At 34.1% G+C, this 22,761-nt stretch overlaps 1 protein-coding gene across 1 annotated transcript in view; it reads right to left on the bottom strand.

Moving 5' to 3' along the window:
- Positions 1-9,855: 9,855 nt before the first annotated feature.
- The window catches only part of RPGRIP1L (RPGRIP1 like), a 73,063-nt gene continuing 60,157 nt past the window's right edge, over positions 9,856-22,761 (bottom strand). Inside the window, 3 exon segments of the mRNA XM_040571557.1 lie at positions 9,856-10,432; positions 14,233-14,366; positions 20,059-20,143. Of these exon segments, the coding sequence (XP_040427491.1) occupies positions 10,329-10,432; positions 14,233-14,366; positions 20,059-20,143 (323 nt within the window). The 3' untranslated portion in view covers positions 9,856-10,328.

Here is a 22,761-nt window from a genome sequence, read left to right as displayed (position 1 = left end):
CTCATGTATTTATGCATGTAACAGTTCTGAACTGTTAACTCACTTGCAGTGCTGAAGAGTTCTCAGTAAGCAACCACATATAATAATTAAGCTGAACTATCTATTACTATTTAAGGGATAAAAAAAAAGCTTACAGTATTCTGAAAAGGTGTTTTAAAAACATAAAATGTATATATTTGTTTCTTAATGTCCACAAGGCTTTGAACAAAAAAAAATTAATTTGTCTAATATATAATCTAATATATCATAGAAGGATACACTATGGTTCTCATATAATCAAAATAAGAGGTCAGAAAGGGCAGTCTAAAGCAATGAACTAGAAACTACATCTGAATATTTAAAACCAAATCTCTTTAAAGGTCTGTAACACCCAGCATGGATACAGATTGCTCCAAAATTTACATACAAACTCCAACTCTTTTCCCTTTTTATCTAACAGCATCAGAATTTGTGTGATAGGTGAATCAAAGAGTCACACTGTATGGAATCCTATGAAATTTATATTGCAATAAACAAGTAGAAAAAAAAAAATAAGGTCATTTCAACTCTAATGTCTCCAATTATATATATATATATATATATATATATATAAATAAAATTAAATGCTAAACCTACTTCACACTCAGGTACAACCCTTCAGAGAACTAAACAGATCATTTATTTTTAGTATTTAATCAGTTCAGTGCTACCTGTTGACTTTTACTGGTTTTGGAATGGAGAAAGTACTGCAGCACAGGTCACGATTTACACCAGTCCAGATGCTGCAAGGAGGTACACACTGGCACATAGAGGATCTCTGAGTTACTCAAATCTCTTGGAGCTTATTTTTTTTCCCCATAACATTTCCTCTTGCATGTATCATACTTCCATACAAAACTGTAAAATTCAGAATTAAAATATGTTCTTTAAATAAACAGTAAACACGATAATCTCAAATTTTATTGTGAATTCCTATTCCGTATGTAAATGTCCCATCAGACAGTAGGGGGCAACTTTCACCCACAAGTCATACTCTACACATTCTGCTATATAATACAATGACATGAAGGGGGTACTTTCAATACTAAGTTTGTTGTGTGGTCTGTATCAATTTTATAAAATGTAAGGTTTCGTTTTTAAACCCCTGTTTTGTTCTCCAGGCACTATGCTGAAGAAATATCTGGTTTATATACTAAGAAAATGGTGCAAGATGAAGTAAGAAACTACACTCTTAAAGATGTTGAGAAATAAAGGAGAAGGACAATATATTCCTCTAGCTTGCTGTCATAGGATTTGTGAGAAACCAGTCTCATAAAGCATATTTTTCCATGCTTGCAATCTGATAAACAATTCTTCCCTGAATAAGCTATTTATAAAAACAATAATTTAGTACCCTAAAAACAGAGCTGGAAGTAATATAAAAGCTAATATAAACAGCAAAGTATTCGTTAATGATGTTAACATAAAAAATAAAAAAATGTTTAATAATAAATCTAAGTTTAAGAAGAAACTGATGTTCTATATCATGTGTAATGTTTTGTATCACTCAAAAAATTAAAATTTTGCTATGAATTTTGCCAGACAGCAAATGCTGAATAGGCAGGCATGGCATCAGAGGATATAAGCAGTCAACACAGCATTTTTTCCAATTATGCTCAATTAAATTGTATTACTGTGATTTTTGCTGAATTAGAAGAGAATATCAGTTATGTAACTTAATATGCAAAGAACTGATTTCCCTTTAAAGTTCCTATTTCACTTTTAAAATGCACAGATTGGTGAAAGTGAAGTAGGGCTAGCCTGAAAGTATTTTCACGCTAAACCCAACCGAGCGGCACAATGCAAACACTTCTAATAAACCCACAAAACCTGGGGCTAGTCTTGCTATAAGAATGAAAGCAGTCAGGCTTAGAGTGAGATTTAGTAAATTTGGGCAAAATCATGATTTCAAGTAAAGGATGTCAAACACTGGGAATCAAATCACACAGAACTTCACGCTCCATTTAAGCTTCAAACATGAAAGTAAAGTACACTGGATGACAAGCTACAATAACTAAGTGAGAAACTGATTGCAAACCTTTCTTCTGAAATGTCCTGAGATCCTTCAATAACTCCGGGAGGTAACTAAATGCAACAGTCCTTGCTCAGAGGTCAGACTAAGTGATGATGAATGTCTCTTCCGGCTTTAACCCCAGCCCAAACATGCTATGGATCTGCTTTTTTCAGTGACATAGCTAGCAATTATTTCTCTAAACATAACCCCACCTTAAAATAGAAAACTGTTAGCGCACTTCAAGCTGTATTTTTCTTAATAGACAGAGCACAGCATAAACAAGGATTACAAGATGTGAAAAACATCCACCCTCCAGCATTTCCTGAAATGAACTTACATTTTCATGTTAATATTCAAAAAGCATGTGTGTGACTGGTATCAAGCATTCCTGTAGAAACAAAACTAATCATTAAAAACACAGTTAAAGAAAAAAAAAAAAAGCCAAGTAGACATTTTACCGCAAGAGATTATTACCTCATGATCCTATAATTTATGCTTACAAATTAGTTTGGGGCTTTTTTTTTCTTCATTTTTTTAATCCAAGGCTAAGAAATATCTTGCTGTTTTACTCTGTCTCACAGAACTGAATGCCAGGTGAAGCCAAACTATTGATTTCTATTCCCTTTTTCATGGTTTCACTTCAAATGGACACAAGATGTCAAGCCAAAGAAACATCATCCTGGTGGGACAGCCAAACTGTGGAGTTCAGTTGTGTCCTGTCTCATCCCTCTTAAGTGTGCCCCAAAAGCAAGACAACAGCAGACTGTTTTGGAAACTTTTTTTTTCTTTTTTTTCTCTAATACAAAAGCTTCAAGAAAACAGGCTCAATGTTAAAACAGGTGAATGAATGAACAAAGACACAACTGGACTCACGCAAGGAGGAAGAGCTCAGTATGAAAGCTCACCTCTTACAGGACAGATTTCTTTATGACGCTTACTTCTCTCTCCATTTGCTTTTTCATTTCCTCATGATATTTTTTTCTCCTTCCTTGTCTCCCAGCACATCTGCAGAGTGACTTTCTCTACCTCAGACCAACCTTATCTCACCATTTCATCACTGCAATACAGCAAACCCATTAAGGAATACATTTTCCTCAGGTATTTAAAAGCTACCAGGCACTTAACTTACTCTAAGTATACAAAGCTTTTAGGTCTTATGGGTCTCCACTTTCTTACTCAACATCTGCCAGAGTAGCAGCCAGGCTACTTGCTGGTGTCTTCTGACCTGGGCTGGTGAGAGCAAGCCACGGCGGTGGCCAGCAGTTAGACAGCACAGCAGCCACACTGGCAGCACCCAGCTTGCCTCTGCTCGGGATAGACTGGAGTTACAAGGCTTTTCTTCAACAAGGAGAAAAGTTCCAGCCTGAAAGATGGCTAGACCTTTCTGTTTTCTCCCAGATGATGGGCACTGTTGCCTACAACTATCTTAAATATAACAAAACATTCAACAAATAGTTATGTTTCTTCTCTCTACTGGAAAGCCTTATTTTATCACACTTTAAGCATAAAGGTAAAATGGAAACTTCCAGGAAAATGGCTAATTCATTTAATCCCTCATTTGAATAGAAGCCTCTATTTCAAAAATAGCCCAAATGCTTTTATTTGGTGCCTTTTCAAGGCTGGTTTCTGTTGAGGGGAAAGGGAACTTTTGGGTTGGACAAAATAACCTCCACAAGTCCCTTCCAACCTCAACCTTTCTGTGATTCTGTGATTTTTGACACAGTGCTCTCTGGTTACAAAGATAATACTGAGAGTACTCCAAAATAAATTCTAACAAACAATATCCACAGTTACGATGGGGAAATATCCAAATCTGTTGCCTCTTAAGCATAAATTAATTCTACAATCTCTACAAGCTTAATCTCTTTGCTCTACATCTTTCTGTGTGTATCTTTTTCTGTCTCCATGAAAATTGCCAAGAGTTCATCAAAATTTACAATCAACCAAGCATGAGAGCTAAGGTTATAGGCCTAGTAGGAAAATAACAACAAAACCAGTAAATATTTTGATTTACAGCAGGAGTCATTTTTTTCCCAACACCTTTCTATAAATTGATTTTAAGAACAAAACTCACCTTTAATAGAAAGTTTTCTTCCAATTACCTGCTGTAGGAAGATTGCTCCCCAGAGAACAATGAAAATGGAGAAACAGCACATCTCACACCCTACACACTTCATAACAGTCAACTTCTGTGCTCTCCCTGAACAGGCCAAATCAAAAAGAGATACTGAGGAGATGCTTTACAAAGCTACAATTAATCACTGCTTTCAAATCATGTGTTGTAGGATCCATCGATAGCTGTACAGAGGCTATGTTGCAGGTCCCTTGCTATGTTCCAAACGTAGTCATTCCCACATTACTCTCACAAAGTTATATGAAAAGCTCTGTTACTAAAGATTTTATATAGGTAACTATAAATTGCATTCTAAAATAAATTACTATTTAGTTTTGCTAACTTGTTTGACTAAAACATAGATTGGCTACAAAAAATATATATATATATTCTTGCTCAGATTATAATTACTGTATGCTGATATACACGACTGATACTGCTTTATAAATAGTTCTCTTTTTGTATATTTCATCTAGGATGTAAACTATACCAGTGACATTATTGACTTACTGGCAAGTTTCCAAATAGGTTTAGTCTTGGCATACTACAACAACTGCATGTAACACAGGAAAAAGGGTTAAAAAATGTTTTCAAAACATAAAAGGATTTTCTGCATGTTCTCTTCTGAAGTTTGTTGTGGTTTATTTACTACTCACGTTCTATGTGTTGGAGCAGGATGCTGAGTGGTGTTTCCTTTCATCTCTCTGGCAAAATTGCCCTATATTTGGTAACATATTTCCAGTTATTCATTATCATTGAAGTCAAAGGCCATCAGCTATTGTAGCAACTTATACTTACATGTAGGTAGTCAGAATATTCACTGCTTGCATGACAGCTGTTCAGAACTAGAAAAGAAACTTCACTTTATTGTGGCTTTGGGTGATTGTTTGCTTGTTTGTTTTTGGGGTTGGTAATAGGACATTTTTGCAATAGTTTTTTGCAGCTTTAATGCATACAGAAATCATTTTGCATTCAACAAGAATGCCGGTTTATCTTGATAAAAAATAGAGTATTTTCCAAATCCACAAAAATGTTAAACAAATCATCGGTAGATCATGTACAATACTTCTCTTGCACTGTTGCAGCTGTTGATATTGGAGTACTGGAGTAATATTTATTTTGATAAAGGGAAGGGTGTGGACAGAGGTTCCATGTGTAGATGATCCCTGTTTCTTACAGCTTAGGGAACATAGTTTATTTGTTAATGAGTGAAGGCCAAGAAGACTGTAATTTCAATGTGAGTCTGGTCTTGTTCAATTTATCTGATTCTTTTTACTCTTAAAATAATCTAAATCTAATATAACAAAGTAGGAATAAACCACAGTAAACTAGAAAACATGTTACAACTGGAAATCTAAAGAAAAATTATCTGAGCAAATCAAGTTGTTATTTATTTTTTTTCACAAAACTGAATGGAAGCTTGATGACATACTGCAAGACAGTAGGCATGGAAATCAACACTAAATGCCTATAGTTATTTATTTTTCTCTGAAAAATGCTAAATAGCTGAAACAAATCAAGTACTAATTGTACAAACAAGGTCACGTTTATGCTATCCGTAGAATTAAAATAAAATTAGGTGATTAAAAGGTATATTATGTGCAAAGGCTGTATTCACATGCTTAGATCTATACTTGGCTTAAACTGCAAATGAAAATGAAACTGACTGTAAATATTCTACGAAACTTCTTCGGATTGGAATTATGTTTAGAAGTATTTTCTCCTTTTGCTACCAAGAGAACAGTCAGGTATTGGAGCAGGTTGCCCAGACATTCTTAGTGGTTTACAAGACTAGATTAAATACAGCCTTGAGTGATGTGGACTAACCTTACAGCAGATCTTGCTTTGAGCAGACGTTCCTCCCAAGGTCCCTTCTAAGATAAATAATCCTATCCTACTGCAGTATTGTGGTAGAACTACTACTGTCAAAAGTCTATAAACATTTCTGTTTGACCATTCGTAGTCACTTATCCTCAGTTGGTATCTGGTACTTTACAATCAACTTTCTTTTGAAATTAAAATTTGCTAGGACTAAGTTAGACGTTGATCCCACGAAGTACAGAGTGCTTGTCAGAAGACTGGTTCAACAATGACCTTAGAAATAAGAAACTTTTAAGTATCTCTAAAGCCCTCTAAATATCTAAAGATGCAAGATCTAGGAATTTGGTGCTTTAGAAATAGGACCCAGGTCACCACTTTATATATGACTTTCATGATCAAGTCTTTTGAGTGCTAAGATTATACTATAAATAAAAATAAAAAATATACCAAATAATAATAAAATAAATAAATAAAATATATACCAAATACTTCCCTTGAGTAATTATTCTGATTAAATCATATTCGTCAAAGTTTACCTCATCCCATTTTCAAAGATGCAAATAGAATTAAAATTTTGTCAAAAATACCAAAAAGAAACTAACAAAGCACAGAGCAGTACAGCTGTAGCATATTACACTAAAAGCAAGTTTTCATCACATACAGAAGTATCAACGTGAATTTAGATTATGTAGTTAATTTCATAGAGGCAACATCACACATTCAACTTAGTATTAGTTGCAGGATTTGTACCTACCTAGCCCAGTTACTAAGGTCTGTGTTATAAACAGTAATATTAGGTATTTCTTACAAAGAAGATCTATTATCTTTTGAAATATATCTCCAAAAAATGGATAAATCATTACCATCACCTACATGGAAACCTCCTTATCTGCAACATATTTCTCTAGCACTGAAATGTGCAATATCAAGTTTGTTGCACAATTATAAGTCTGAATTTGAATTATTTCTCAGTTCTGATACAAAACAAGAAAATTAAATTTAACAGCTGATATTTAGTTGACCTCTTGGGTTATGCTAACTTATTACTATGCCTTGAAACAATAAGAAACATTTTTAAACAGTATTATCAACATGAATATTGATCATCAGTTGTAGAAGTTTTATCACAGGCAAGTTATTATCCTGATTTTTTGTTGTCTTCTATCTACTCTTATAAGCATATAACGTGATAAACTGAGACTTACTGTACAGCAAAACTGACTGAGTTCACACAGATGTTACCTTCTTTCATGATGTACTTACTCTTATGATGTCCACTGCTAGGTTATGGGTTGTAACAGGTTACAAGCAACATGAAAAAGAGGGGGGTTGAGCTAAATTTAGGTTTACATATGAAGAATAGCACAGTAGAGAATATCACATAAGAATGTATCTCAGCAAAGCTATAAGCTATAACAAATAATGGGAAAAAAACACAAAATGACAAAACAGATGGGAAATATACATCATCAGACCCTGCCCACCGCACTGTATGAAGAAATGTTGTTGCATCTTTACATCACTTTATACTTTAGAAAAAAAAAATCCTACTACCACAAACAAATAAATAAATAAATAGCATCATGACAGTATTAGGCATTAATAAGGTCTCTCTTAAAAAATGCAAAAAAAGAATGTGTTTATTAACATATCGTACAAAAAAGAAAAAGATTTTTTTCCCCTTCGGCTAAACAGAACATAGATAGAATTTTTCTCTAAGCTACTTACAGCTAAAATCTGGACAAAACAGCACCAGATTACATTTCCTACTTTCCCTGTACGACATAGAATTTGGTCTTAAGATACAAGATCATATTGGAAATGCAGACTGCTTAACACAAGAACTTACTAGTATGTTTGCATGTTTATGTTGCATAAGATAATACAATCCATCTGTTGGAAAAACGCTCACTGAATATTATATCTGGCTTAGCAATAAACATGAATAGAAATCAAGTTTTCAATTTTTTTTATTTTTTACTTTTTTAAAATCAAAACCTGGATAATAGTGAGACTTACAAAGAAATGTGCTCAGGAACCTGAGGCAAATTATGCATGGTAATATTGGAGTCACTGAGAACAGTTAACACAATGTAACCAAATGTCAACTGGAATATTTTGCAGTAACTTACCAAAGAGGTCTGTGTTTAATGAATATACGAATGCTTGGTTTCTAAGTTTTCAGCTTCAGATGGCGAAGATTAAGTGCTAAGGGTGTTACTGTAAACGTTTAAGTGAGATGAACATCACTGATTTTCTAATTTTACCACATGGCTTATTTCAGAAGAAAACAAGCACCAGTTACATAGTTCTCCTGCAAGTCAGTAAACAGTCATACACAAAAAAAATCAAGACAATTTGCTTCTTTGTTTATGCGCAGGATATTTAGTTTGGTTTGCAAAGTATTAGAAGAATAATAAGAACCTCCTGGCAGAATACCGCAACTAAATTTCTAAAAAGCCACTCGGTTAATCTCAGTGTTGAATCTAGCTGTTTCAAATTATTGTAATGTATAATAACAGTCTTATTGACAATATAGATGCACAGAGCCAAAAAAAGCTAGAAGTAGTGGCCAAAACGATGAACTAAGAGCCAGCCCGAATGACAACAAACATCTGGCCATTAACTGAAGAATGGAGGGGTTTAGGAATGCAGCTGTCTGTGGTCTTCTCCAAGTTCCAGAGCCATGAAATACTGCGAGGATTGGCGAAAGCTGGATGCGAAGCACTACTCCTGAAGATAGCAGGTCCTAAAATGGAGTCAACGATCAGTTCATGGTGAAATGTCAAGATTTCTGTGGTCAGAATATATTCATTCCAATGGCCTCATAATGTACATCAACAAATTAATGTTGTATGGATGTCATTTCAAAGCCTACTGAAGACGAAGAGCCATTACTGAAGCCATTAGAGCACAGATGGTTCAAACTATATGCAGATATTCATACTTGCATTTCTGCATTATAGCTACTTTTTTTTTTCTCCTGTTGAACTGTAATGAATTGTCTCATAATCTATTCCATCTTCTTGCCATTAGCAGGCTTTGAATGTTCACAAATAGGAGCAAAGAACTCATTTTCCAGAGCTTTAATCACACAAAGAGGGAATGCCTAATTCTCTAAATGAAATGGTCTGTGATCACTGAAGCAGAGATTTAATATATCACGGCAAATTAGGTAGATTTTAATAAATTACTTATCTCTTTGAATACTTTACATATGCTTATAAAGAAACATACCCTGTTTGCAAACAGTGGAAATCCACAGCCTATAAAACCCTTTGAAGAAAATGACAAATAAAAAAGTAAATTAAAAAATGAAATGTATTGTATCCTCGTTCTCAAGACACAATCATTTTGCAGCACTGATTCACAGCTCCATTAAAAATATCAATTAAATCCTTCATTGAGATTGGTTAAAAGCTAGGAAATTAACTTTCTAAGCTAGACACTGGTTATTCAGATACAGCAATTCACTGTATGTTTGATATAAGTTCTAAAAGTGACAGAAAACAAATGCAAACGCAGTTGCCTGTCCCCACAGCTCAAACTATGTGAAGCAAAATCTGATACTTTATGGCTTCTTTTTGTGTTTTGACAGATGTTGGCTGAAAGTAAATCTTTTACTTTATAGAAGAATGATTGTGCCTGCCCTCCCCCCTACTTCAAATCATGATAATCATAAACAGCTGATTATAATGTTAGTAGAAGGGCAAAAGTTATTTAAAAAAGGTTGCAGTAATTTAATAAGTCCTGCAACTAGCCTCATTTTTTATATTTAATTGATAGGAACTGCATGCATCAAAGAAAACACATACTGAGATTTAATGTGCATAAAATGGATATTAGCATTTTAAAGAGGCAGATTAACACATTAATCCAAGTAATTTTCATATATTGCTTTTAATAAAATCTTCACAGTATAAAATTCTTAATGAGGCTAATCACAGGCATTCCATTTAGTGGGGTGATTAGGGATAACATAAAAGTATTTTTAATCAGTTTTCTGAGGCTTATGGTTTTTTTATTAAAAATTAAAAATTTGACTTGCATTTTTATTACTGTTTTATGTAGGAAAAAATGTTGAAAATGCAAATAAAGCACATCATTCAATCATGTAGGTATTAATTATTTACAAGACGTTGTCCATTGTGGAGAGATACTTAGCCTTAGGGGGGAAATATAAAAACAAACAGACTGAAAAGTATACAAAACTTTACAACTACAAATCAAGAGTCCTTCTTGTATAAATTATACATTAAATATACCGTACGAATTACAAAGATTTCATCTTTGAAGCACTATCAAGCATGTATTTACACTGGGAGAAGGAACTTCTGTAGGCAAACTTCCCTTTCATGCCTCCTAGTCATCTTTGCATTCCTCATAGACTGAACGCAGTGCATGGAGGGCTTCCACTGTTACTTTGAGCTTTCCAATTACTGTGCTATCATCTTCTGCATCAAAAACTAGAAAGGAAACATCAGAAAACAGCATTAGTTAGTTTCATTAAAGGCTTTGGTTTTGTTCTGATAATTTTGCTCAGGATTTGGACAGATTAAAAGGCAGCTAGCATATGCTTAAAAAAGGAAAAAAAATAGCTTCCAGTTCTGGCACTCAGCCCTATATGATTTTGAAAAAGATCTCAGACAGCTTTCATATTAAATGTAGTGGATGGTGCTCAGCTTACTGGAAACTCAACACTCTACGAACTAGAAAGTACATCAGTAAAAGTATTTTGAAGTAAAGAGAACTATCTGTATGAAAACTGCCTATACAAATTGTTTATTTTTCATAATACATAAACAGATGTTCAGACTTCAGAATCTAAACTGTTAAAGACATGCATGTATGCTTATAAATACTAAGTAAAAAAATATACTAATGAATACATTTTGTACAGTGTATATATGACCAGGCCAAATTAGCCTAGAGAGTTATCAGTATTTAAATAGTAAATTGTTATTTCCATTTGGTAAAATGGAACATTATTTTAATTCCAGGCTTCTACATGCTGTAAAATAGTGAAGTGTAGACAAAGATGGTATTTCCCCTAGCCTAAACTATTTAACTACCTTCATCTTTGTGCATGTGTTTTAAAGTAGTATTTAAAAATTTTATTTTACAGAAATTAGCTAACATGATTTAAAATCGCTCTCTTCTACAGTATCTATGCAAGCCCTGAGGGCCATGTTCTCTGCTGCTTTGATTAAAAACATGCTGCTAACAGTCAAGAATGAGGTTCCTTCCCAGTCCTGCATAAAAAGTAATGAGGCTGCCTAATGTGACTCTAGGTGGAATTTGAATAAAAACAAATAATCTTGACAGCACGTCTCCTCAAAGCAAATTATACAGCAAATGGCAAGGTTATGTATTTATGAAATGGACTGGGATAAGTACTCTGAGAACTTGCAATGATAACGCGTGCTTCAATGGCTAGGCTGCTGGGACAACTCAGAATCAGTTTGGGGAAAGAAAAACCACCATTTACTTTGTTGACAGAACTATTAGAGGACAGATGAGATGCTATTCTTACAGATCCAAACCATTTGGTATATCCTTAGACAAATCATTCAGTGAACTGTCAACTTAAAAAGCAAACTTCAGAGTGCATACATACATATATATATGTATATATATGTATTTAATTTACAAGAACAGTAGGGTAACTACAGCTGATGATATCAGAAAATAATATTAATTCAGTTTTCTCTGTTTTCTATTGTCATGTTATCTCTGAGACATATATATATCATATGCCTTTGTGTAAGTTCCTTTTCATCCAGCTTCTTGCTTTGTTACCCTCCTAACTGTTTCAAGTTTCATATAGGCCACTTCCACCCAATTAACAATAAAAAGAACAAGATATGAACAAGGTCTATGTTTGCAGTCCTCAAAAAGAATGAAAGAAGTTTAGGGTACCTAACTTTTAAGAATAATTAGAATGGCAGCAGACTAAGTCCCCTCTGTCTAGGTATATGCTTTTGCCCTCAAAGCAATATCCACTTCCGAAAATGTGTATAGTATTATTTAAGAATGCCATTTATTGTGCCACTACACAGAATTGAAATCTGGGTATAAAAGCATCCAGATCTTAAGAACAGGTCTTTTTACAGTGATTTCATTCAAGTAAATGGATAGATACAGTCTACTTTTGCCATTATGTGATATATTTTAATGTAAAATTCATTTTAATTCTCTGAATGCTCTAAGAAAATATGCTTATGGATGCAATAAAAAAAATCTAAACTGTACAGTGAAAAACAAATAACAATATATACAAATCACCTGCCAATTATCCTTTGTGTTTAGTACCTCTTTGGCAACATTATACATTATCTTTCTCATATGGATTTTGGGAAACAGAATATCCTAACCTACCATTTATTGATATTGATAGTAATTGTCAAGCATGAGTGTCTGTTTTTTAATTATCAAACAACACTAAGTTTGGTTTATTCCAGGAAGGGGATTTCTAGTGTAGTGAAAAGGAAGCCAATAGTTTTTGTTTGCCTTTTCTTTCCCCCTTTTTTTTTTTTTTTTTTTAAATCCTCTATATAATTTCTAAGCTTTAGTAGCTTCTTACTGAAAAACAAATCTAGCATTTGCAGTGATGGGAAGAAGTGTGGGTAGGAATAAGAGTACATGTATTTCTATCTACTACTACTATCACTTAGATATAACATACATAAAGTAAAAAAAAAATTGTTTGAATATCTTCTGATTAGGAGAAGAAATGATCCTCACAATCCCAAAGCAGCTGGCGTTACATAATAATTACCTAGAACAACTAATACTAAACAACTGTACTTTCTGTCTTCATAATCATCTCAGACGACAAGAGTTCTAAGAGTTGTGTGAAAGGTGACTTTCAAGGGTACAAAATTCATTTACATCACTAATCAATCTTATCAAATGGGAATTATGACAAACGGGCCATAAAATCCAGAACAAAAACAATTTTCCATGGCTGTGAAATACCTTTTTGGAAGAGATGTGCTTTTGTATAACTACTTGGAGAAAAATTATTGGTGGAGAAAAGATGAAGTGGTTCAGCCACAGTAAGAACTGCATCAAATCTATTATTTTTCCAGGGTACAGAAATTTGATTCTTCTTAGAATTTTCCTTATTATGTTCCCGGAACTTCGACGCATACTTTCAGTAATTTAGCTACAGCAAGGATGTAAATCATGCAGGATAACAGGAATGGATAAGAAAGCCTATTTCTTTCCCTCACCATTCAGCTCCCCATCACTCAAGGTATGCTAATTAGGCACAACAGTAGGAGCAGCAAGGCCACATTAGCCTGGTATTTGATTGGGGCTAAGCTATAATTCCTGCTGTCACAAAGAATACCTTGCAAGCATGGGCACACTGCCTCTAGGAATCATGTTGGCTCACCTTTATAGGAGAGTAACTGCTGCTTTTTTTTTTTTAAACAAATATACTCTCAGCTTATTCTTTACTTAGCTTTACCACAATGGGAAAGGAGGATGGAATGGAACAGGTAAGGATGAAAATGCATACTTGATAACCCTGTCCCTGCTGCATTGGGGCTGAGGAAAGGCTAAGCTAGGAGGATAGTTTTGTTAGCTGTCTATTAAAAGACCAAATAACCTTCTCTAGTCTTCTTATCTGCTTTATAAAGATGTTATCACGAAACAGAGGAAATGGAAGATTCCACACCTCCTACTCACCTCACCATGCTTTAATAAATCACAGTGTAAGTTCAGTCACAGTTTGTTACAGAATAATGCTTACTAAACTGACAGACCTAACAAAAGCCACCGGTATTTCATTTTGCCTCAAATATGTTTGATATGGAGGATGCAATCTTGAATTACTCTGAGGATCATAAAATTACTTTAAACAACATAAAGACTTTAGCAATACAGAATTATTGACAGAAGTTTTAATAACAAAATAATACGTATTTAAAGTCTTATTGGATAAAGTATGTTTTACAAAATAGAGAATCACAACAAGTAGACATGTCCTAAAAGTTCTTAAGTTTTATGAACTGATTATTATGACCTGAGAATGCTGTTTTTTCTTCAAAGCATTTTTTAAGGAATAAAAAAATTACACAGTTTTTGAAGACTTTTTCAGACAAATGTGGAGGCCATTAGAGGCCATGGAGGCCATTAAAGAACTTCTTGTTCAAAGTCAAACAACTACTTACACAGCAAAGCTTGCAGAGACAAGCAGAAATTGAACAAATAATTGCTGGTTATGGAAGGTTACAACAAGATAGCCTCTAAAACTTACCATCAATATCTTGCTCAATGATGTCCCTTTCCTTCTGGAATATCTCTCTCAAACTGACATAAGCAAACCCAATATCTTCACATTCAAGATCCTGTTCATCTTCCGGGGGATCGGTAACCACTGTAAATAGTAGACTAAATATAAGAGAAGATATATTTATGTTCACAAAGGGTTGAAAATTATCTCAAAAACACATTAAAAAGGTAAAAAACAAAAACAAAAACAAAAAAACTGGTGAACTCTTTTTACCAGTTAAACATAAACCAGATCTCTATTACTGATGTGCAACATTTTCCATGAAAACAATAGTTTGAGAATCTTTTTTTTTCAAAATCTTCCCTCCTTCTTTAGCATTATTTATCAGTACTAGAAGAACAGATAGAAGGACAGAGAATAGTCTAAGGATGAAAGATTTTTTTTCACATTTCAAACTCCTAGGTTCGTTTAGCTTAGCTATTGAATAAACTGTTCAAGTCACTTAATTTCTTTACATCTTCCCCTGTTCATTAAATCAAGATTGTACCTATGTGCTTTTAGGAAAATTCATTTATAATCATTTAAAAATAGTGATAGCTTTTCTGTGTTTTTTTGTTTTGTCTTGTTTTGTTTTAGATTGCTGACCTTGCCATGCAAATCATTTGATGTGAACAATTAAATGGCAAAAATATTCATTTTAGATTAAACATTACGTTTTGCTGGTTAAAACCTTTGACAGCAAAATTGGTAAGAAAAGTTCAATTACTTTCATTTAGTCATAAAAAAGAACCTGTATGATTGTTTGGGCTTGGATACAGAGCATACTTATGAAGTAAAACTTTTCATTTGTCCCCGGTTACGGTGCTTCTGTTTGCAAAGCAAGCTTGAAACATGGATTCTTTTTGGACTGGACTAAACTAGACTGAAGATGTGCTCCAGGAGTACCCCTAATGCGCTGCACTGAAAATAGACAGTCAGTCCATGGGATCAATTTGGAGTATTTTGAATTCTGAAAATCGTCCTAAGATCTATGTACTGTGAATATCAGACCATTAGCAACAACTGCTTTGCTCTAGACATTCTCTCTCTCCCACTGGTCCACACTACTTGGTTATGCAGACCCAGTAAATCCTAAGCCATGCATTTTCTGGTCTTTATAATGAGTGGTGTGACAGACATAAATATTTAAGACAAACCATATCTAACATTTCCCTGATATCAGAAATACTAACCATATTTAATGAAGTATTTCCAAACACCATGTGCAAAGTATTTAGCTGAAAATTACTGAGAGTTTTCACACGTCATTCAGACGCTTGTCAAGAACACTGTTCAAGTCTGGAACTCATTCTACAAAACCGAACAGGAACCTAAAGGCAGTTCTCTCAAAATAGTACCTTTCTAATGCTGTATTATGCATTCCCTGTTTCAAGTTGTACCTTACGCTGCCATTTGTCCTTTAGTCATTCCCTCCGACCAATACACGTCCTATTTTACCTTAATTGTTCCATTCCTGTTTTACACTTTAGACAACAATCAAACAAAACTAGCCATGAGCACAGCCTGGACACAAAGGCCTTCGTCTATTTACCATCCTGTTTAAATGCAAGCCTGTTTGTTGATCCCAAACATCTAAGCCCAACAACTATATAAAATATTTGCATTTCTTCTGCGAACTTAAATTACACTCATTGTACTCAAGTATAGTTTTACTTTTAAACATATAATTACAGTATTGTGCTGGAGCTGACTTGAGTTAGTGGCTTTTGCTGGGGCCAAAAGCACTGAGACTGACAAAATGACAGGAATTCTGATTTAACTACTTTTTTGGTATATCTTGGCAATATCGCTAAAACAGTGAATGCTTGTGAGCTTTACAACCTAAAAATGTTCCAATAAGCACAATTCCAAAGGAGTAACAATCAAACTGCACGAAGTTTTCCAAGTCTATGGGAAAGACTATCTTAGACAAATTATAATCAAATCTTCCTAAAAGCCTTTAAACATAGTAACAATGACTGCAATCTGCTTTTATAGCATTTTGGTTTTGTTCTGGCTTTACTAAGAAATATTTATTATTTTGATTGTTATATATTTGTTTATGGCTAAAAGCTGACATCTGTTGAAAGTAAGTGTTGTTTAAAAAAAAGGTTCTAGAGACAAAAAAAAAAGGAAAAATATCACAGCTATTTCCAACAGCACGTGGCTTGACTGAGTATAATGGACCTAACTTAAGATTTTTGGCACAGAGCTAAGGATGAGCAAAAGTGCCAAAATTCAATCAAAAAGGAAGAATTATTGAAGTGTTCAAGATAACTATTAAATTAAATAAAAACAAGTTAAAAATTGTAACAAAGTCTGATAAAACTGTTGGGAACTGGGAACAGATCCGTTCTGTTATAATTCAGTGTCAATGTTGTATCAAATTAATTGGAGAAAACAGCTAGGCAATGATAGATAGGGGAAATAGTGCTGGATTAATTTTCATCTTTTAAGTGTACCAAGTGAAAAATAATCATTGCTTCAAGCTTAAAAATACGCTTTACAGTGCAGCAGAAAAACCTGAAACAAACGTTGTTATGATAGCACTTAAAGGTGTTATCACCAGCAGGGAATTTAGAGTGCCTGGGAGAAGTTGTGATGTTGGCAGATTTTGGCTCCAATTCTTTACGCCAGAGATCAGCCATTTTTAAGCAGCAAGGAGAAAACCTTGTACATTAATATAGTATATTAATGTGAAGCTAACACCGTATGTGTATTCTATACTCCTACGATATGGATGCATAGCTTTAGCTACTTTGGTGAACAATGACTTCATACAGTCAGTTTCTTGGTGCAGAAATCATTTCCTACCAAGAAACAATACACCTGTCAGGCTCAGCCTGGAAACCTCTTGCACAAACCTGTTCACTCTTGTTATCACAGCAGGGTGACTGTTAGAAGAATGGATTCTTCCATTCTTCACACACGTCTCTTTTGACACTTGTCAGATGAGTATGTACTATACCACCAGGTCTGCAAGTACTGCAAGTATCATCTGGCACGAGGAATCAGGTAAGTTTCTCTCTATGACCCAAATTTCCACACTCTTAAAATGCTGAAAGGCAATAGATGAACACAAACTGGACAAAGCATAAATGCAATTGGGTTCCAGTTATCTTAAATGGACTGGCTCAAATGCCTCCTTCTACTACCTGATTTAAAGACTTGAACATGGAAGTACATTAGGCTAAGATGATAAAATAACAAAAAAATACTAATTTTGTACCATCCCATTCATTTTCACAAGGTTTTACAAGTTCTATTTACAAGTACTATAGCTTTCTAACATAAAAAAGGAATATAAACTGAATCTCTATAATACAAAACCAGAAACAAAACATAAAGGCTACCCTTGTCACACAGCAGAGCTATAAGAAAAAGTAAGCGTTCTGACAAAATTTCCATAGTAATGATAAAGACATTGCCTGTCTGAAAATGCAGATAAAAACAAAGACGCTTGTCAAAAGAGAAGAGGCATCTTTGTGCTATGCAACAATTACCAATCTAAAAAGGATTTCAAGAGTACTCCAAGTCTCCTACTACCTCATGCTCATGTATTTTAGACTTTATATCACTCTATTTAGCACCATATTTTCTTGATTATTTATATTGCTGAAAACACTTAAAGTGTTACATACTGAATATTCTTGCATTTCCTGCCAATAAAGCCATTTATTCCAATATGGAACCAAAATCAACATTAAAAAACTACAACAACAAAAATCACAATTATTCCATATGATGTACAATTGAAAGAAAAAAAACAACTTCTTTTTAGGAAATCTTATCTTTTAATGAACAGTAAACCATACTCCCAATAAATAAACATACTTTCCCATATAAATGCCATGTCAATATACATTTATTTATTTGTAAGTATAACGTTAAAGAATATAAAGCTGTGAAATTCATTATTTTCATGGTCTAGCTGGCCTCCAATTCAATTATAGGACTAGGTTACCATCCGGAGCTCTGGCTTAGCAGTAATTTTATTTATTCTACTCAAATCTCTTAACACCTCAGAATATTTGTTTCAAAGGATATTCTTTAACATAACTCTCCTTTTGGAATAAAAAGCATAGCACACAAAGTATCTGTGTATGTTCTAATATGGAATCAATCATTATGAGTATCATTTCTAACAACATTTGTGACAAAAAAAAAAAGTTCACCTGAAAACTTAAAACATACACATAATACACTTAACTCTGCTCCTATAATCTGGCACTGTACAAACACCAATAGAGTGCCAGGCTAAACCATGTGCAGGCAATTTTCAATGATATTTAAATCCTTGATAATTTGGTCTCCTGATCTTTAAAGCATTAGTTTAGTTCAGTTCCTGTTTCATTTGAAAAAGCTCTGATACTAGTTTGTAAGGCCTGTGATAGAAAACATGTGCTGAAGATAGAACTAGGCCAGGTTTAAAAACACGCAGAGCTGAAAACGTTTGGTGTAGAAGAATCTTTTCACAAGTTTTGTTTCTTGGTGGTCCTCATGCTAGGCTAAGGCAGAGAACTGGACTACTGATGAACTTTCTGCCTTGCTGCTCAGTCAACACCGAATTGAAACTTCACCACAGAACAGTTTATTAGAACATATCTACATTAGATCTGGTGAATATTTAGTATAGATACCTAAGTATTTATTGGTGAAATTGCAACCTACAGACTAGCTAGTTTCCTTCACTAAATTATCCCCAAGGGGGAAAAAAAAAAAAAAGAGTATTTTATCCTTGGTATCATTAAATTCTTAATATAGCATGTTATCCATTTTCCCATTCTGTATGGTAAAGCAAATCTTTTGCTTGCTTATAGAATGAAGACTTTTTTTTTTTTTTTTATATATAATATATTTATCTCCAAACCTCAGAATGCTTTGGTGTGATATTTCCCATTCCCACAAAGATCACATCAAGGTTTTCCCTGCTACATCTTGGTAAAATCTGTTGACAGGCCAAAGCACAGAACTCAACTTTAGAAAGCAAACAGAATGAAGAGGGACCACGCTCTTTCCTATTGCAGAGTGAATCTGTGTCTTGTGAATAAACAAGTATTTTAAAACAAAAACAAATAACACCTATACTTCAAACACAGTCAGAATGTATTCTCCTCTTCTGCAAATAAAATCAACCTTTAAATTAATAATTGTCCCATTTTGATTAAGATTGACCTTCAAGAGTAAACAGAATCAGTATTTGTTATTCATTTGCTCAAAGGAATGTGCATGCTATCTCAACCAAAAAATCTGAATAAACAAGCTTATTATTATGAGCTCAGACTAGACTAATCTATACTCTTTCTCATAAGTATACATACAATAGCTGACTACTAAATCAATTTTTATATAGGTTCAATTTTTATATAAGGTTTTTGGAAATTCCAGGGCTAAGGAATACTTTCTGAAGCTTTTATACTTTTAGTTCTTCAAATTCAGAAGGCAAAAGATGTATTACTGTGATATATGCGCTTTAAAAGTTCATTATTGATAGAATGCTGATGACAGAATCTCTCTTTTGTGAAACATGACTTAACAAAAAACAAAACACAGCACTAAAACAACATTAAGAGAGATTGCAATATGCCACGTCACACAAACCTATTCAGGGAAGAAACGATTAGCAATCACCACATCAAAACATAGGTATAATTCCCAGCTGAAACAAAATTCTCTCTAGTTCGTTAGTTACGTATTAAGTTCTCTTGGGTATTTCCTCAATACAGTCAAAGAACAAGGCAAGCCAAATGGCAAAAAGTAAAGCATTCTTTATCAAGACCTTTTATGGAGTTTTTCAGCACTAATATGTACCTGTCAGCGTTTAGATCTGGTTTTTGAAGTATAGACTTGAGATACTCTCTTCTTGCACGATTATTTGCCTTATCCACATGTATCACTGCAAAGCAAATTGGAATTAATATAATTAGTTACCGCCTGCTTTTCATCTTCCAGGAGAAAAAGCGTGAAGAAAAGAACAAAGAAAAATAAACATTTCATTCCCTTGTCTGAAAAGCAACAACGCTAGAATCAAATTTGAAAGGTCATGTGATCTAATGGCATGTCACCGGCAGTTTTATGTGCACACTGTCAGAAAAGATACAAGCAGCATCTAAGCACGCCACATAGCTGTCATTTTCTGTTAATGGCAATAGCAGTCATGATTTTAAAAGCCAGTGCTCTTTACTGCTTTGTATTTGAAGGGATTTAGCGCATTTTCTTCCACTGAGGAAGCTAGTGATAATGATAATGTATGGCAGAATGCTTGTCCTTTTTGACAGCCTCAGTAATTTAATCCTCCTTTCCTGCCACAATATTTCAATAAGAGAAATAACTAGACCAATGGACGGAAGAAAATCCACAGACCGGGGAGTGTATGCACATGCTCTAAAAGCCTCTTATTGTTTTAATTTAAAATAAAAACATGAGGACCAGTGTTTAATTTTTGTACCATTAATATAACCTAGAGTGAAAAATAGTCTAGATTTGGACAAACAATAAAATAATACAAAACAGGGTTTTAGGAAATTTGTTAAGAAGATTTTTGGGAATCTTGTATTAAGCAAGTCGCTTCTTTTTCACACATGGTATCAGCCTACAAGTATTAGAAGAACTTAAACTACTGTGAAGGATTATAAAAAATTCTGGATGTGAAAAACAACATTAAAGGAATTACACTTTTTTTGTTTTTTAAAAAGAAGTTAGAAACATAGCTGAAAAAAAATTACTAGGACAGAAATACAACTCTTTGGGAAATAAGTATAGCTCCTAGGAACATTTTGCATTTGTTTTAGAGAACAGGAGGAGGAGCTAGAAATTTGTCTCTCTTTAAATTCCAGCATCTTTATTTCCAACATGGCTCACTCTCCTCTAGTTACTCTGTCACTGCAGGAAAAAAAAAAAAAAAGACAAACTCCCACCTTTCTTTCACTCTGCACATCATGTTAAGGTTTCTTTTCCTATGTGCTGACAGAATCTGTTATGAATTTCATACCCTCCTCTACTATCCAAAGTAAACTTATTCATATAAACAGAAGTTATTACCACCAAGGATCAGGGAGTATCGGAATATAGGTATACAATATAGAGATAAGAAGGCTCAAATTAACTCCTTGCAAAGGGATTTATTGGTGGTCATATCCCTATCAAAGTCCTTCTAGGAAGCACATCGTGCAGAGCCACTGTTCTTCCAATTTGCTCTAAAGCTCCTCAACTCTTACCTGGCCAGCAGAACCACTACTAGAAATCAGTACTTTCAGACAACAGCCAGGATCTGAATAACTCAATGGAAGGAACCTTTTTTTCTAATACCTTTTTCCCTACTAGCAGAAAGCAAAGCACTGATGTTCCATCTTGGAATCCTTAATTTCCACCCATAACACTGTTACTTTCTTGGACAGGTTAAAAAAAGCTATTACTGCCATCTGCTCTTCTTTTGGGTATGTGGATGACTTTCCACATGTGCTCCTCTCATGGCCAAGTCCTCCTGGGGCCACCACAGGAAGTGATGGGGAGGCAGCAGGGAGACAGATGGACAGCCGGAGAACTTCAAAGGAGCTGTCACATCCACAGATTCTTCCCTTCCCCATAAGCATTCCAAGTGGAACTTCCTAAGTTTACTAATTGTGTATCTAAAGCAATTTTAAATAGAAGTCTATTTACAAACCTAAAGAATTTGAATTCACTTCAGTCAGTGGAAAAAATCAGACTAGCAAGTAAAACATTCAGCACAAGAACTCCATTCAAATCAGGAAAAATGATTAACCACAGTGAAAAGAAACTTACATTTTTAGATAATGATGAATAACATACTTTCATATCACCCCTTACTACTGCTTATAACACTGAATTATAACATTGCTCCAAGGCGTGGAACATCTCATATTTCTGTCCAATTAATTGCAAAAATCACCCAAAATTAACTTGTGACAGTTTGCATCTAAAATTATAATTTTTAAATTTGTCCTAAAGAAGCATTAAAACCTGAAAGATTAAAATGCCCCTGAATCTCGTTAAAAAACACTGCAATTCTAAACATTAATGTAGCTGGCTGTGTTACAACATACTTTTTTCATAATTCACTTTCTAACAGAACTAAATGAGACTGTTTTGAAGCAGAGGTTCATCGCAATGATGGAAAAACGATGTCTTATACTGTGTTGAGCCTTAATGGAGTACAAGAATAAACACCAAGAAGTACAACTACGTTTCTGATACCAGGCCTTTCATTTGAATTATTCTGAAGAAACCATCCATTTTTTAGAGTATGGAACTTCAGAAGTTTATTTTAAATGAAAATAAAACCCATCATCTTCCTCCCCACGTTCCCCACTCCCTTTGGTGAACTTACACTTGTACTTTGGGCTGTCCAAATAACCACCTGTTCACTGAGAAAGCTGTCTGATTAAGTAACTCATATAAAATCTTTGGAAGATTTTGTAAATTTTTCTTCTGCTGCTGTCTGTTCTCTAGAATCATTGCATACGGTAAAAATGACACATCTCAGATTTTCTGTTA

Source organism: Cygnus olor, chromosome 12 (assembly GCF_009769625.2).
Source record: "Cygnus olor isolate bCygOlo1 chromosome 12, bCygOlo1.pri.v2, whole genome shotgun sequence".
NCBI lineage: Eukaryota > Metazoa > Chordata > Aves > Anseriformes > Anatidae > Cygnus > Cygnus olor.
The sequence above is the reverse complement of the archived record's forward strand: the minus strand, read 5'-3'. Positions and strand labels throughout refer to the sequence as shown.